General features: G+C 34.1%; 1 protein-coding gene across 2 annotated transcripts in view; it reads left to right on the top strand.

The window, feature by feature from the left end:
- Positions 1-19,239, top strand: part of LOC113493069 (voltage-dependent L-type calcium channel subunit beta-2-like) — a 127,731-nt gene that overhangs the window by 66,026 nt on the left and 42,466 nt on the right. For both annotated transcript variants that reach the window (XM_026870867.1, XM_026870868.1), the window contains exon 3: positions 9,391-9,426. In XM_026870867.1, the coding sequence (XP_026726668.1) occupies positions 9,391-9,426 (36 nt within the window). The remainder of the gene's footprint in view (positions 1-9,390; positions 9,427-19,239) is intronic.

The following is a 19,239-nucleotide window of genomic DNA, read 5'->3' as shown; positions in this document are numbered from 1 at the left end:
ATTAAGTTAAGAATTGCCGGGCCCTTCGCACTTGGTGTTTGAAAAAATTATTACAATCATTGTCTTGCCTTTATTTAGACATTTATTCTAATGATGATAAAGGTTATTTTCGAGTGTTTTGGGTTAGCAATGGCGAAGGTATGGAATGCATCGGATTGCGCCCAGCATTAGGTACTTATTTTTTGTCGGTGTGTGAAAAGGACGGGTGTATTGAAGGATCTTTCGCAAAGTGCACTAATGGGGATTATATGGGATTGCTTGCACCATCACGTCATTTCTTACGCTACATTAGATTCCGTCGCTTTTATTTTTTATTTGTGGCTATATTTATCTCGGACCTTGTGGAATAGTTAAGGCATTGTGTAGCGGTCTGTGAAAGTTAACAATTAAATTTACGACGCAATTTCGCGAAATTATCCGAATTGATTGTAGGTCAGTACGAGGTCAATGTTTGTTTAAAAATTCCATATATCTAGTAAGTAATGGACTAACGGAAGTATTTAATTTAGTTTTCCTGCTATATTTACCCATAGAAATTCAAAGAATAAGAAACTAGAATGAGCAAGCATGTAAATGTTATGATTAGTAACATAATCTATAGTTTCGGAATCAACAAAGAATACATTTTAATGTATTTAAATATTATGACTCAATTTCCGAAATATTTACTTATTCCTACTAAACCAATTCACTTTGATACCTACAAATTACAAAAATTCGAACTTGAATTTCTCTGACTGGCAAAAACTAAGCGAAGGTATGATGCGGACTTGCGGAGGCACTCGATATATAGCACATTGGGTCACATTGGGCACCGGGCGTCCTTCGCGGTACCCGGCTGTATAACTTATGATCCGTTGCCGCCGCACACATAACTCGGTGTTGCAAATTTTTGCGGATTCGAAATTAGAAATCTCGTGCTCTTTTGTTTTTACTTTTAAAACGGGAAGCCGTTCCAAATTATGTTCGCTGCTCCTAGTAGTGAAGTATTTGGACGAAATATTTTATGTTTTAAATTCGAATGACTTGGCTTTTGAGCTTGTATCAAGCTTTTAGTCAAACTTGACCTCTTTAGTAGCCTCGGGTACTTTATTGAGTTCATCAAGTTTTGCCTCTAAATGTAAAACGGTATTACATCAAACATTCCTAGAATCATTCGAAGCACTTAGCTGTTACTGGAACAAAGTCAATTCAGCAATGAATACCAAAGGGGTGTTATGACAATATTTACAACACATCCCCCAACAACATGCACAGCTACTACCGTACCATAATTTACAAAATAAAATCTTCGTACATATAAAAACTGTTTTTATCGCCCCTTGCACCTCGTTTTTTAGAAGGCTGTAAACATTTAATAGGGTAGGTTTACGATGCACGGGGGTACGTGAGGAGGGGGGAGGGGGTACCAAATTGTTTAAGGCGGAGAATTTATTTGGTGTTTGTGGCCTCCATGTCTCAAGTTTAGTGTAGTTTTATTTTGGAATAGAATTAAGTGTGAATGAGTAACTGTATTAGCTACCAAAAGTTAACTTGTGTAGCTGTGCTTATCTAGAACTGCTACAGCAGCTGTTTGTTAGTTTAATAGAAACATAGAAAGTGGAGATCTAAAAATATCAAAGTCACCATTGAAAGTCACCATCTCAAAAATCTTGTATTCTTTAATTTAAAATTTTCTGTAATAAATGTATTAGCAGGAGAAATTGAATACGTTATGCAACTTTTATAAAGCTCTACCTTCAACCAAATGCTAACCACATACATGTATGGAGTAAACAAAATACTGTCTACTCTTCTCATTATTCCAAGAAAATTCTCCCATAGTTGAAAGGTCACAGAAATCAATTACAGAGACAGGTGCCATATCACTTGGTGACAGCTATCCCGTTAGCGACCGGCTCGGACAGGGCATAAATAACTTAACACTCTATAAATCTAACCAATGACCAATCACCATGTAATTTACGAAATTGATTAACGCTTTACGGAACATTATTCAAGTTGCTATCATCAAGATTTCTTACGAAAGCCTGTTGTATAAAATGAAAAAGGTTTAATTCGTTTTCCCACCCCTCCCCTATGTTGACATTATTTTGAGACTTAATAATAACTCAGTCAAAATTTCTGGACAGACCTCGTCTCAGTACCTACATCAAAAGTAGAAGTAAACAATTACACTAACTTACTAATTAATTACACTAGTTTTTAAATAAAAGCTATGTAACTAGTTAGAAAAAAAATTCATTGTACTACACAGTACCTAAGCGTATAGTGTAACAGTAAACTGCTCAGTCTGTTTCAATATCAACTGCAACAATGTATATAAACTAATACATAAAAAATATAATAATTATAATCTTAAACAACACAAATCAGCTGTTACTTGTTTTGATTATAAGTTTCTGTCTAGAATTTAAGTAATTAACGGTAATTTTATAATATATAAGCTGAACTTCAATTATATGTATTTAATAACTGTACAACCTTAACATGCAAATAAACATTTTGAGTTTTTTCATTTAGGAGCTTCTTACTTCAATCGGCACTTGTTTAATATTCTAAATCAAACGAATTTGGTCAGTAAGCCACGAGCAGTTCAAGTAATTATCGGTTATAAATAATTTGTGTGTATACGTATTAATTACATGTATATAACGCTCTTGTAAAAACCGTTCGCAGACCATTTGGTACCCGCCAATTACGCTTGACCTCCAAGCTAAGTCGAATTAATTGTATTTAAGAATTATTATATCATGCTTGCATGAGATAGGTTTAGCTACCAATTATAGGAATTTGTAAAACACGTATTTGTAACCTTAGACGTGTAGAATTAATTCGGAAACTGTTTGAAAACGTTGCAATTCCTTTATGTGACATAGTGGTTGATTTTGAAACCATTATGAAAAATTCGTATTATATCGTACCTAAATGTTTTTATCTTGAAGAAGTAAGAGGATAGCCATAATCTTAATGATTTCCAATAAATGGCTTAAGTATATTAACATATAAGTGTATAAAGGTACGGAGAAGTATAAACAGTAAACACGTAGTTAAACTTAGCCGTAATCACTTGATCACAGCCTTTCCCCAAAGCAAAACTCAAAATATAAACCTCTTTTTATTCCAGTTGTCTCATTCTTCCTCATTATGACAGGCAACTGACAAAATATTATTCCTTTATTTCCGAATCGGCTCAAAAATAACTTATCATACATTCTACGGTCCGCAAAAAAAGATTTATTCACCGCAGCGCCGACACCTGCCGTGCTGTCTGTACATTTAGCATGCGCTGACTTAATTTAGACCTTTATGTATGTTTTTATTACCAATAAATTGCTTAAATCAGTATATGTATGTGACGTTATAAATGCAAAGAAAAAAATAAACTAATTATAAGATTCCAAGATATAATTATGCTGGTTGTCTGTGTATTCTGCCAAAAATATTTTAAGTTTAAACCGTCTTCATAGCTGTCCTGAAAAATAATTTCGGGATGGTAGCGCCATCTCTCGGATCATCTCTGGGTTAAGAAATCTATGTGTATACAGCTTTTAGGTATTGTTATTGCGAAGCCACGTCTTTTGTTTTTTTTTTTTAATACTTATATAACTATGCTGATTTTTTAAAACAAATAAGCAATGCCGCTCGCCTTCTTTATTATTACAACAATAAACAATCTTTAAATAAATCGTAAGTTATAAAATAAGAAAAAGAAGACTGTTTGTTTTCAAAGATGTTTATTATGAAGTTAATTAAAATTAATAGTATCATATCACTCTTTCGTTAATGGCGATGAATAATAATTAATTAATAGAAAACGTCTAGATATGACAGCGATATTAGGCAATATGTTTATGGTTATTGGCCATATTCTGCAAAAATTATAAACACACCTTTTGAGCAAATACTCAATTAAAAATCTTACGACTATAGTTGTACTGGTTAGTTCGGCGAGGAATTGGGTTCCTGATGTTCTTATTTTATTTTGCTTTTTTATATAAAAAGATATTGTCTACCAGTGATACAATTCGATTGTCATATTACTTGAAAAAAGTAGACAACAACGAATTTCAGTAATAGGCAGATGAGCTACATCTGGTTAATAATTTAGGTACAACAAACTTCAGGACTAAAACTTTTGACTTTAAATAACCGTATCTAAATCCCCATAACATCATGATTACATCATTTGATCACCAAATCATTCTCCCGTAAATCAACTTAACCGTCATTATTCCCCTTGAATCCAAAACAAAACCTTTTTAAATCAAGTTACAGCAACAAACGGGAATTTAAATTACATTGTCGTTGCTTTTCACTAGTTTTAGCGTTGAGTGAAAGGCCGGAAGCTTCCAAAACTGGGTCAGCGTACATCCCCCACCCCGGGACCATCCCCACCCGCACTTGTCAGTTTACCCCATTAGGTGGGCCGTGGGGTAATAGTGAAAAATTAAGTGCATTTATAGACAGAAATAGGACAAGCGTTCCGCGGTCTTCCGTTTCCCCCCACTCATTTGTTTTTCGAACTTTTTGAATTACTAAGAATTCATTGCGATTTTGTTTTTTTGCTAGTTGAGATACGTAAGCGTTTATTTATCGATACTGTTTGGTTATTTGTTTGTTTTCCTCGATTTTAATGGTAGGTCGTGTAAGCAAGTTGGAGATATAATTACCCGGTAGTGTTTATACCCTATTAATACTCCGATTTTCCTGTTTAAGGATCTAAAATTTGCCGAAAACTTGTTCGGTTCAAGAGGTTAAATAGTATCTACTTAGTTGCTAACATTAAATAACTGTTATCACCAAACTAGTCTGCTAATACCGATTATTATAATCTCCGATCATCTTAATAGCCCATAAGGATGTTAATTTCTAAGCCTTTTGCAGATTTTTATTTGATAAGCTATAAAATCAATATATTCAGTTGTATCATTTTCTCAAGTTCATATACCTACAAGTTTCAATAAAAACATAGATCGAAAGTCTACGCGACCTTTTTCGAAAAAATAATTGAAACTTTGCAATTATTTGTATAAAATACATACATAACATAATATATCAACACAAGCTTTAAAGTAAAAGAATAGAGCGCATCTAAACATGAATGAATCTAGAACATTCTTCATCGAAGGATCTCGAATAATGCACGATGTTGCGTTCGGCTGACTTCGTGATTCATCGGCTCTTAAGACCAATAAATTGATTTGCATACATTGCTTATTATCCTCTAATAAAATATTGGCGTAAGAAATTGCCTTGAATTTTACTTTTGGAAGCTATATTAGACTTGCTTTTAGTAGCAGTTATAATTATGGTGAACTAGCGTTTCACCCGCGGCTTCGCCCGCGTCGATGTCGGTCATATTGCGTTTCCAAGAGCACTCTTCAAAATTCCGGGATAAAAACTATCCTGCTTCATCCTTATGTTCTTTCTCAAGGTCAACTCTATCTCTGTACCAAATTTCATTAAAATCTGTTCAGTGGTTTATACGTGAAAGCGTAACAGACAACCAGAGTTACTTTCGCATTTATAATATGTATTAGTAGGGATGATGGTCACGGTAGCTATAACATATTTAAAGATAGGCATTGTTGATATGAGAACGTCCATATCAATATTTAGGGATATCACTTATTAGTGTCACTTAAATAAGACCTTACCTTAAATGTCGCTTGGCATCAATTAAAACTGCAATCTTTGTGATCGGAGTCTAAGGATAAGTAAACCCATTTAAATGTCATCTGCAGTAATAACTAAGCTAATTCCTTATACGTTTGCCTGGTATATAGAGCGGGTATTTTGTTTTTAGTGTTACATTAATTCGGCAAGGATCGCGTATCGGCCGGCGTCGGCCTTAACACCTGTCGCTGCGAGCTCCGTTTGTCTGCCTTTGGCATTGCCAAATACTTAGTGATGGGACATCGATTATCGATAGTTATTTATTTTATATATTTTTTGCAAATAAATACACATTTGGACAATATGTTCTTGGAAAGTGCATGTACTAAGGCGACCTTAACCCAGAGATTATCTTACAATTTTTTTTTTTAAATATAGTTGAAATAACGGCTGAAAAGTTTGCAGAATGATTTATACATTAAGAATACGCAAGTGGTTGAAAGGCTTTAATAGCAAAATAAAAACCAGAAACTTTCCTCTATTTTTAAAGCGGTATGGAATGTTTCTCTTGCTTGGTGCAAAATAGGCATAAATAGATCCTGAACAGAAGCGGTACTTGTAGGCAGCTTCAGCAGTGTCATGGACCCACATACTCAATGCTAAAGATTTCTATCTAAATTGTAATGGATCTGCGCGGCCCCTGTAATGACTTTTCGCGTGCCATCATAAGCCAGTCAGTGCTCTACTTATTAATACAAATTGAAACAAATGAAAACTTAAATCTGTGACAGTAATCATCAGCTGGAATTAGACCAGAGTTCAATGACCTGTTTTGTGCTATGATTTAGATTTATAAGGTCAAACACTTAGACAACAGCTGACCATGAGTACTAGAAATACTCAAATATACCTGTGAGTTTTTACTTAAAAAAAATATATATAGTGGAAATAGCCCCAAGATCAATTCCGGGCCCAAATTCTGCTATTTATAATGACAGATTAATGAATGGAAATTGGCACTATTCGTGATATTCTAAGTATTTTTCCAATACAGTAATTGGGAAATCAGTACGGGGCGGAACACTCACAGTCAAAAATTGCTTAAGAAAATAGGAATAGTTTCAAATTTTATACATCGGCCATTGTAAATAGCAGAACCGGTGCCCTGCCAGGTTTGGATTGTAGAAATTTGAGCATCAGCAAACATAGTCGATAGATAATCAATCTCCAAGTGAGAAGAATAAAACCATTTAGTCAAAGTTTATGGCGTGCACTATATTTTATAACTTCTAATTTATCATTCTCGTATACTTTAGTGATTCGTTTATGATTTTTATGATGATCTGATGATTGATTATATTATTTCATTGATTCTCACTTCTCAGCCCTGGTTTAAGCTCTGACCAATTTATTGTTGAAAGAGGTAGTAAGAAATATGGGTTATTGATGATTGCTTTTAAGTATTGCTACTTTGTGAATTTCAATGAATGCTAAATCTATTTAAAGATTTTTTTTTATTATTATTTAACGAAAAATATGTTTTACCCATGCACCTAAAGTTTAAAAATCTACGTGATAAATATATGTAGAATTTTTCGAAATCCCAATAAAAAAGTATCGATATTGTATCTTTCACATCGGTGCGTCACATCACTAAACATCTAAACAAGGACTATTCTGCCACGCCATCCCTATTCCCCCATAATGGTCATTTCGGTAATGGCGTGTCGGTTGCCCGCGGGACCGCCGGGAGGCTGCCTTTGCAACCCGTGCCCTTGCGCAGGCGCAGGTCACCTTGCGCAGGTACGCGCGTGCGCCTATTGCAAGCAACCTCACTAACATAATCCCAATTTATAAACACACTCCAAATTACACCTTAGCACAATCTGCTTAAATGCTATTTTCGTTTGGCAGTGATTTCATAAGGCTACATACACGGTTCCGGTACGGGACGGTTATTGATTTCAGAGATTAAATCTAGATATCAGATTTCTATTTAGTTGTATCGATTTGGTTTGATTTATGTATTGTAATTTGATTCCGCCTGTAGTTATAAATGAAAGTGATATTTTTTGAACTCTCTTAAAATATGGACAAATGGAGTATGTGTCGTGAGAGCGAAACCTTTCAAAGTTTATAATAAATATCCTTTGTCTTGTAAATTCCAATATTGTATCAAGTAATATCTGCATAAATCCGTTGCGCCGCTCTCTGACTGACAAGTGTAGACCTCCTTTATTCTGAAGAACGATTTCGCGTTTTGAGTCAATTGCATTTTATAGGCGAGCGTGACAGGATAATTTAGGAAGAGTGGGTTCAGGTTTTTTGTTCATCGCCTTGCGCATGCGATTCCCAAGTGTCCGTCATTGTTTTTGCATATTTTTTTGCCGACCATTGTAATAAGAACAACTATGATTTGTTTGATAGGTATTCAAGTAATAAATATTAACGTTTAACGTTTCTGGTATAATTACGTCGAGTTTTTTTCTCGTAGGTACCATAGACGACGTGCAATGATTTGTTTATGGTCTATGTGTCTGTTTTTTTGGCGCAAGGATAAAACCTTGTAATCATATTTCGTTGTAATTCGAACCCGCGTATAAAGTAAAAAGAACCAGCGGTGAGTAATAAACGTTGCAATTACATTTTATAACTTTACAATCAATCATTCATTCAACCCAAAAAACACAGATTAGATACAGATTCTTAGTTCGAAACAAATTAAAACGTTTTTGAAATGTAGACAAATATTTTACTTTTAATTTTTAAATTTATAATGGAGATTTGCTTTTATCCAAGGAGGCCGGTATGCAAGTTTCAACTGCATTGTTTGAATTTCTGTTGGGAATTGTTCTCACGAATTGGCGTCTTATTATCGAGCAAGGAATAAAAAGATTTTGTTACGGGGAACTGTGGGATGACGTGTCTGTAACAATTTTTCCTCCTGTCTGTAATCTCTGGATCTTTTTCGAAGAATAATCTGAATAATTGTATGAGTCATGAGCAATCATGTGTACTTTTAAAGTTACACGATTATATAAACCAGATCAATAAAAAAATATATGACGTCATATGTCGATGGTGTCAGATGGTATTTAGAAAATAAATATATTTTCCAAAGTATCACAATTCTACTTTTACGGATTTTATCGCGGTTTAATTTTAGATTTTAGTTCCCGACGTTTCGAAACCTTTGCAGGTATCATGGTCACGGGCAGACTGAGATGGCGTTCGTCTTGACAGGAGATGTTGCTCGTTCTACCTTCATATTTTAATTAATTATTTGTGGTCCGACCTACGCAGTATGAGCTCACTGTGTCTTGATGTCAGTTTCATTTCAATGTCTAACATTCGCGTAAACCTAAGAAACCACTATATCACAATTCTTTTAAATTTTTACTGTTAGTCTATACTTACGGAGAGAACAGAGAACTGGATTGAATACGTTTTTGTACAAAATGGACACATCTCGGCTCAAATTGTTTACTTGACATTAGATATTTCGATAAACATTTATTTTGGAGGTCAGAATACAGTTAATCTGATCGGAATCTACAATTTCTTATATTATCTCTACAAGATATTGACTCACGCAAGGATGGATATTGACGAATCAAGATAGCCTTAAAAAAAAAAAGATTTATTTAAGCATTACAGCATTTGATTTAATTTCAAACCAAAATTGTATTGTTTTTTATTTGTTTTCGTTATTTTGTTTTTTTCAATAAAAATTGGGCAATTAAAGCAGGATATTTATTGTTTCTTTCACAGGAATCATCGCCGACATTGACGCTTTTTTCGTCAAAGGTGAGTATTTCAAAAATCGAACATTGGCATCATCCATTGTCATTGCTTGACCAGAAACAAATAATATCCTGCGTTTTTTTTTAATTTGTGTTCTTTTTTCGTATTTTTGTGTACTTTTTTTGTATGTGTATTGTATTTCGGGGGTGGGTTGTGTTGCATGGTCGTAGATGCGATTTCATCACCATCATCGCTGTTTGCTAAATTGGTGTGAATGTATGTGTTAGATGTATATTGTATATCAATGTGTTTGAACTAAACGTGAAGGTAGAATAGTTACGTGTTTATTATAATACGAACTGAAAACAAGTAGTCAATGTAGCGTTTAGTACCTAGTGAAGTCGTAAAACTTTCTAGTGAGTAGCGTTAAGTACGGAATATTCTTTATTTATTATATTTAATGATCGATGAACTTAGTTGTTAAGGTTTTTAAGTCGGTACACATTTACGAATAAATAGTTTTAATAATTATATTTTTATAATACGGATTTTTTCGGTGAAGCAGTGACAGCCTGTGTTCAGGCTAATTGCATAAATTGTTTAAAAAAAGGTAAGGTCCACGTCTGGTCTGTATGAAACATAAGGAAAGCAAGCGTATAGCAAGCGACGCCGCGGGCGCACCTAGTGTTACACAATAAACAGTAATCTCTAATATTCTTAAAATAACGCTTTTAACATAATCGCATATATCACAAGTTTATTGTTACATAAATTAATTAGGAAGTTCTCTGTAACGTTTTCACACAGTTTTGGTCTATAAAAACGTTAATAAACACGAAATTGATGGGCAGTAAAATGTTTTAGAATGTAGCCTACTTGTCTTCAGATAAAATTATAATAAAAACCTTATCGACGGAGAGAGTACGTGCGACGTGCGGTGTCCGAGATATCTATTTTAATTACTTTCCTGAGATTTAGTTCGAAAGGTGACAGAAAGGTGCTTGCTAGCCTTTTATGTGATTTTGGATTTCGGTAGATTTTTGGTTAAGGCTTGTGCTATGTCATGGATAGCCTATTAAGGATAGTTCACGAAATAATCTAACTAGCTCTAAAATAATCTAGCTATAAAAATACTAAGACAACACGTATTAATAATACTTGTTGGTAAAAAGTGTTACTACTGATATGTACGTAAACTTTTATTCACGAGATTTCCACGTACGTACGTAAGTACTCTATCATTTTAAATGTTATTGATATTTTTATATTGTAAATATCAATGCGAACTAATTAAAAGTTTCTTGGTAATACTAGGACCACTTTTGCTAAATTCGCTTGGTAATTACTAGACAGTACCTAAATACTTAGTAGTTTTTTATGAATTAATATTATAATATTTATAATTTTTCAGTAGAACCTAAACCTATTTTTAGATAAGAAATATCTTTCTTTACCGATTAATTTCTACGAAAAAATTCATCACTACAACATAATTTCAACTCGACTCACTCGTTAAAATTACTTTTTCCTCATAAAATCTATTTTAATTTTATTTAAATGTGTTTGTACCTTTCTGTTAGATCTCGGTCATGTGTCCCGGGCGGTCGCGGCCGCTAATATATTATAATTAAAACAAATCGAGTGTGTATCGTGTTCGCGACGGGCGGCACCATCGCCTATCGATAACTTCGCTAATCCATACTTTAAAATTAATTAATAAGAAAACCAGGCCACAGTTCAATACCCACTCGCTTAAGGAGACGTGGTTTTTGGAAATGTTTATTTTGTTTCACGGACAATAAATTTTAGTCTCATCAATAACATTTTTGATAATAATTTTAAAACAAGGTGCATTATTGAATTGAAAACAAAATCTAATTACTATTTTTTTTTGTTTTTCAAATGACTTACGTCAAAAAACTATCATAATATATCACTTTACGGAGCAATAAATAGTGAACACAATAGTCAAGCGAACAAAAAAATACGTAGGTATTTTTACGATTGACCGTACCCACTTCTCTAGCCGTTTGTAGAAGCTTTCCAAAATATATTCGATCAATAAAAATACAAACAGCCATAAATTTAATTAATATAAACATTTATATGTAAGTACTTACTTAGCTACATAAGCCGTCACCTCTTTAAGAAGTATTACGTAGTGAGAGCGGGACGGCACACTGCACGGTGTAGAGCGCCATCTCTTTTCCACACCTGAGATCTGAGATAGTAGATGCAGAAGTCATCACCTTAAGAAAACCTATAAAAACCTTGTGATTGGCGGTCGTTGATTTTGTCATCGATACCGATGGCCTAGTAAACGCTCGGCGTACTTTCTACACGAAAATATGAATAAACATTGTAATACCTTAGTTTTATGGTTAGGTTAGATACATTTTTGTTTTAAAACGGTGACTTAAACGTGTCTTGTACTAAGGAATTAACTCATTGTTTCGCGCACCCAAACTCAGAACAAGCCTTCTGAACTCATGCATCACACAAACACTTTTCCTAAGGGTCGAACTCGCGACATGTCGCGCACACTGGGTTTCCCTCTGTGCCGTCAACCACTCGGCTATGGCTGCTACTCGTGCAGTCAAAGTTATAATATTATTGACATTGACAGCTTTTGACATTACTTAGCATTTTAGGTATTTAGGTGTATTATAAAATTATGAAAAAAAGCAAATCAAGAGAAATAATATTGAACATTTTCAGCAGTAGATTGTAAAATTCTTAGATCTTGCAATCTTAAAGTCATTGATAACGTTTTTAATTAAAACATTGATAAAATATTACTGAGACTTGCGGTAACCTGGCAGATTGTTTGACCGCCAATGTTCGGCAGTTCATTAAGACTAAATAAATACTATTACTACTACCAATAATAACATTCACATTATCATTTCAAAATCGAACACGAAGAATCGAAAAACGAAACGACGCTTGTACGCCCAGGTCAACAAGTAAACATTGAAGAAAACATATAAATAATGAATACCTCCCGTGTACACGGAATGAACTGTGTACATCTACCACATCGTCAGCAAGCCGAAAAGACGGTAAAATAAATAAGATCAAATACCGATCTAAGATCCCAGATAACGCGAGTTCAATGCTTCAGTAACATTCATAACGTAAACAGCTTTAACTGCCGACATTTTGTATTCCGACTATAAATATGTCCGACTTAAATTATTCCCAATAATGAGCTATTAAACCGGAATCACAATGTAGCTTTAATTAGTTTTTCTACGTAAATTATTTGTAATATAAGTTTGTTGTTGTTAATTATGATTGGAAGTAGCTATGTTGGGAAGATCTTTAGTGTGCTTTTTCGGCTGTTGTTGGTTTATTTTAAATTATATCTTAAGGTATTCTAAGGCTAGACGCTAGAGAGAGGTGCATAGTAAAAAACGTGAGAAGTTTTGTTTTAATTATTTTTTCACATACTACATGAAATGTTGATAAAAGATTATAGTTACCTAGGAAGAAGATTATTTTGACACATCGTATTTGGAGCCAAGGAGTTTTGTTTTATATCAACCTCTTCCTTTGAATATTTGTAGAGATTTCATAATTCACCTGTTTTGCAAACGGCGTACGGTATGAATATAGGAATGTATATATTCCGATGCCAATCGTCGCGAGTATTCGTTAGCCCGTCGACAACCAACATTAATGACCCATTTTTCTCATTTAAATTTTTACTACTTTCTTACGCAACATACATAAACAGCTCGTAAACCTCATGTTTTTCTTATTCCTGGACATAGAACATAATAAATATAAATTAAACTTTGTAACTTAATGCAATAACAATAAATTCTTAATCGCGTTAACTGAAACTGAGTTTTTAAAAGCGTTTTACAGTTTGTAAAACACGATGTTTAATTCGAAATTTGAAAAGTGTATTTTTGACAGCTTAAAGTGACGCGTGGTAAATTAAACAAGTCATAAACGCGCATTACGTTTTGAAAATGCAACGAATATAATATTATGATGTGATCTTCGCTTATTATTGTAGGTGGATGTTACCCGTTGGATAAATAAACAGCTCTATATTTAAGTTATGTTAAACAATATAGTCATAGTCTCTTTAAGCTCTTCCGAATTAAAAACGTCCCATTGTTTAATACCTTTGCACATGTATCCATGTTACATAGTTAGTAGTTATATTTTTCCTGAATAAATTTTGCGATAACTTGGAAACAAGTAAATATTTCTTTCAATGAAAATGTATGAATATAATTGCGAGTTACATGTTAAGCGAGGTATGGTCTATATTTTCCCTCGGTTTTCCCAATTCAGCGCTGCGAAATTCCGATGTTAACTGTTGTAATAAAATTGTTTGTGTGTGTAATTTTAGAATTTTCCGCGAAATATCTATTTTCTTTAGTTATGTTTTTTTCGCGGAACAGTAGAAAAAAAGTAGTGCATGCTTTGACGTTTGATAACATTCTTAGAAGTTTCGAAAATATATGTTTTTGTACGCATAGATGTGAATTCTCTTACGGCTGTAAAACGATGACATTTAGTGCAATGTAAAATTCACTTAGTATATATATATATTTGTAACTATTTGGAATAACAGCACAAAAAGACAGCATATACACGGTGAGTTTTTAGTCGTCTTACAAAAGCAGCCCAGTTCATGTATACGACGTAAAATACCCCTAGGCGCGATTTTAATCATCAACTAAGATCATAAGTATGAAGAAAAATTAAACAAGAGAAATCTGAAATATACCCTTAAAAACGATAAAAACGCCGACCCTCACCATTGTTACAAGGCTCGGACCGCGTTCGCAACAGAGCTGTGTTTCTAAAAAACTACGAATTGCATCATAATATTGAATAATAATTGCATTTTAAATTTATTCAAATCTCATAAATACCTATTTTTTTATCATGAACGTGTTGTAGTCATTGGATACGTGAACTGGGCTGCTTTTGTAAGACGACTAAAAAATCACGGTGTATAAGGACCACGCACAGCAGACGCATAGCAAAATATTACACTAAAGTGTTACAGTCTTAATTTTTGATGAACAGAATGGAGAGACAAACAAAAATTACACTTATCTAAGTGTTGTCCCGTCATCCGTCTTGCAAACGACAGGTAATGAACTAAACTTATTATTTAAATAGCATAAATTCTCTTTTACACAAATTTTAATATACGTGTTGCAAAATGCGTGAATCTATTATAGTAAACAGACCCAAGACCATGGCCTGTCATGCCGTCGTAATCATTAGTATAGTCATTAAGACTAGCTTATAAGTCATCGCTTTCGCTAAAATCCGAGCCAAACTAATAAAAGGCTGTGACACTCATTGTGCTGTAATTTCCTGTATTAAAAGTAAACATGAATAACAACTATATACAAGCACGTGTGAAACATGTAGAGATACAGTCATAGGCGACTTCGGAACATTTTTAACTGAAAGATATGTGTTAAGCTTTAAATAAATATTTGATACCATAATATTTTAGAATTTCTTTCATTGGTATCGATTTTTCGTGTAACTTGAACATACCAACTGTGTTAAACGTAGTCCTTGGTTGTGTTTTCTAGGTACGATTGTCTGTTTCTGTATAGGACGGACTATAATGTTGGCTTGGAGCTAGTAGCTTATCTGATATATATGTGTTTTTTTTGTTTAAGAGACTCCGATTTAACTTGATCAACATTTCAATTATATTGTATAGATACAAAGACCAAATCCCACAGTCTTATCACCTTTACAATAACAGCAAAGTCCTCGGCAACATTACAAATCATTACGCAACACCAAAGCTCGGAGATTCAAGCCTCGCAATTATCTTCAACAATTATTCATAAGCGATTTCACTTGAGCTATGTATTATATCCGGATTACTCATCGCAATTGGCACGTTAATGCTGTGAGTAACTTCGATCTTGTGACGTCATCTGCATAGGTGTGAAGGTGAAATTACCTTGTTGTAATATTTGTACTTGGCATTATTCGTTTCTAAGTAAGTGACTTGTACAAGCGAAAGTGTGTGAGGTGTGTTGTTTGTTCTTGAGCTAATCTTCACGTATTACTCATACTGTATTAAGTTTAAGATGGTACTAGTTTACGAATTGTGCTTTTAGACAAGTGTAGCTTTGTAATGGTGTTAATATTTAGGGAGAAGACCGCTCTCGTATGTGGAATGAAACAAAATAGAACACTTATAATTAAATACACAAAACGATATTTGCTAAAGCCACAGCAAACACTAACTACCGTGTATTTAGACAGTTAAGTTCCGAATCTGAACTTTTTCTACGAACTATAAGTGATCGCAAACATGAGTCAGGGAAGTACGCGTGCGCAAGCGCATACGATTATACTTTCCGCCGCAGTGTGACGCTAGATCCGTAGAAGGGAGGATTATAGACACACTAGGTGTATGTTCAAGTAGTAGAGTTCAACTATGCTTACCATGGAACCTTTTTTAAATTGGGTTATTTAAATTAGACATGCAGTCGCTCCATGAAAATATGGTTTCAGCTAATTTTGGTATGATAGCAAGCTGGTCGCTTTATGGCAAAAAAGGAATTTTAGGGAAAAAAGAGATGTAAAAGGCAAATGAGCATAGAATATTTAATAGAACAAAACTGAAACATGCACTAAACTGCTGGTGATCCTCTATCAAAAAGTATACAAAAATAAACTCCTAAAGTTTTCAATCCTGAGTCTTTCCAATACAATAAAATTAAATAAAATCAATAAGTAACCTAAATTAGAACTGTTTTTCTAAGTTGCATACACCAGATGTGATTAAACAAGCCATTTTCAACTAAAGTGGTCGCGAACATGAGTCAGTAGTGCGCGTGCGATGCGACGTTGTTTTTACAAGGAGCCGCGGTGCGCGCGCGCCGATCCGGATGCGTGACACCTAGCCTTTAGAAAGTGTTAGATGTCGCATCTGCTAAATTAATTAATTATATCCAGGTTAATTGTATTTTAAATGTTTAATTATCCTTGATAGATCGCTTTTGGGGTGACGTTTTTCTGTTTTATTGCTGCCAGTGAATGTTTTATATTAGAATTGATTTTAAATGACTACTTTTTAAAATTAGAATTAATGTTTTTAATTTTTTGTATTGTTTAATTCATAAAGTTTATCGCTGATCTTTTTAAACTTTGAAATCTTACTAAATTCCTTGTAATTTAATTTACTCTTACAAACTTTCAAAAATAATATAATTAGGTATAATAATATTTTATAAAATAAACTAAGCTGCATGCTGTTAGACTAAAGATATATGACATGCAAATATTTTATGGTTGATCAACAATGTACAAAATGCCCTCTCCAATCCCTTCTTAACTCTACGCCCAAGAAAAGTCACACCGAGACATTCAGTAAAGTACAAGTGAAGTGTCTCCACTAGAAATAGCTACTACGAGCGGAGCGGAGGGGGGAAGGGCGATGTACTTGCGGGGTGAGGGAGGGGGGGGGGCGCATACGTTTCCGTCGCCGGCAGCACGTGGCGGCCGTTGGTGATTTTTTCTTCCTTTTTGTAGATTTTTATTTAATTCGACTAAGGATTGTGGATGTTAAGTACAGTTCTAGAAAAGTATTCTATTGTATTTTTTTGTTAATTTTAGTGATAGGATATTAAAGTAATCTGTTAGCAACAAGTAGGGAGTAAGATTTTTACTAAGGTTGACTGCCAATGTGGTCAAGCATGAAGATACCTATTTTCTTTAAGCTCGTTCTTACTAAATGCTAGTTGGCATGGTTGGCATGAACCTTGCTGTCATTTTCATTATAGGGTCCCGAGGACCTCGTAAGTCATCCTAAATACGAACGCTTTGCACCTGAACTAAAGATAGTACCAACCTAGTTCTATGTTTTTTTCTAAATCGTAAGTCAGTCGACAGACGAACTGTAGATAATTGAATAAAAAACGGTGGTTTTTGGAAAGGTTATTTAAACCTCCTTACAGGTTATTTAAACTTGACTCCTATATTATCCTTAACGTCAATAATTCTAAGAAATTGTAGGCAATCCTTTTTTTTCATAATTTTGACATTCATTTACGAGAAATGCGTCACTATAAACTATTCTGGTGACATTAGAGACTTTCTAGAAAATTATAAAGTTTTAGGATATTTAATAGTGCTTTTAGCGTGAACTTAGGTAAAGCAGTATTTCATTTTTATAGCTTTAGAGTTTTTTGAAGTTTATAATCGCGCTGTAAATTTTGCGGTTATTATACATGAGTTACCCAAGATATTTTTGGATTTACGTTTGTCATAATATCATGAAAATTGGATTGATATTGTGCTGTGACTATGATATGAAATGCCTTGTGGTTCTCTACAAAAATGTATATTATCATGATATTTATGTATTTTCTTAAAAAGAACAAACAGCTTTGCCGGAATACCAATTCGTTATAACTAATGTAGTTGTCGAGTTCAGAATTACAGGCAAAAATATGTAACTCTATCAAATTGTTGTCAATTTTGCGTATTTTGCAGATCATGTATGAAGCTGTGGAACTTTCTGTATCTGATTGTTACCTATAAAATTCCAAATATTTCGCAGCAGTTGTAGAAAAAACATAAGATTTCGACTATTTGACCACGCATATGTTTATGTGTATTCATATTTTAGCTCATGCCTGTACGGTGCTAGTCAATATGGGTTAACAAATTGTTCATTGTCATTACTTGGCAAGATAACGCAGATTCAATACATTGTGTACCTTAAGATACAATAAAGTTTATCAACTAAACGACATTGATTAATAACACAAAGATTCTATCTCAAAGATTAATTCACGTGCAGTCAGTACTTGCAATGGGCACTTTACATACAAAACACCATAGATTTATGTACAGTATCGTAATGACGAAATCCTCGTTTGTCTGTCCGTCTTGTTGTATGGTAATCTTCGAAGATAGGGTAAATTGAACAGTTTTTCTTTTTAATATTTACTGATGATAATTTTTGGGATATAAGAATGCCTATTACATGTTGTAATTGTTGACTCCTCCTGCGCCAAAAATGTAAAGGGCTCGAAAATGGTCGATTATATCGTAACGCGATTAGCCAGTTAAGAAGGCTGGTAGCGAGACTGACGACTGCCTATGGGAGACCCCGTACTTCAAATCTCATATGAAGTTATATAGTTTTGCAACTTCATAATTATTGTAACTTTAAACTAAAATTGATCGAACGGTGCATACGGTCTTCTTCTAAATATTTGCAGTAGTCTTACCTGGGTGCTTTCTTTCCTGTTAGATGTCTTGTCGTGTTTCCTATGGTGGTATGTAAAGCAGAGCTGTCCAGCAAGTAGACCGTTAGTACATATATCACGGCGGTGTGGCAACGCGGCGTCGCCAACCAAAATAATACGCTAGTGTGGGTGGGATCATGGGATGCACTCGATACGGTGATGCGCGAATATCTGGATGTGGTATAATAACTTATATTAGGTGATAGTCCCTAAAATATTTGTTTGGTCTTCTTTTTCAGTACTCTCTTTATTGAAACGTCCAGGTTAATTACCGGATAAATTGCCTTAGCATTACTTCAGTCACTGGCTGATGCTTCTTATATCGATCTGGTAAAGGCTTCTCTCGCATGCCCATTCAATGAAAATCGTAATCGCTTTAGTTATTTATACTTTTTCAATTCCAAGCTATGCTTATTCCTCATTTCGATATCTACTTTTTTTTAAATTCAGCAAAATACATTCAAAGTCAAAAGTCATTTATTAAAAGCAGTCTACTAAGCAGCTCTTTCTGAACATCACCCAGCAACAAATTGACAGCAGTACCTTTCGTCACATCATGGTCTATATTTGTTTAAACTGCCGCATCCACCCGGCCCTTCGCCTACTAACA

This window comes from Trichoplusia ni, chromosome 4 (genome assembly GCF_003590095.1).
Source record: "Trichoplusia ni isolate ovarian cell line Hi5 chromosome 4, tn1, whole genome shotgun sequence".
Taxonomy (NCBI): Eukaryota; Metazoa; Arthropoda; class Insecta; order Lepidoptera; family Noctuidae; genus Trichoplusia; species Trichoplusia ni.
Note: the sequence above shows the minus strand (reverse complement) of the source record. Positions and strands in the feature narration are given on the sequence as shown.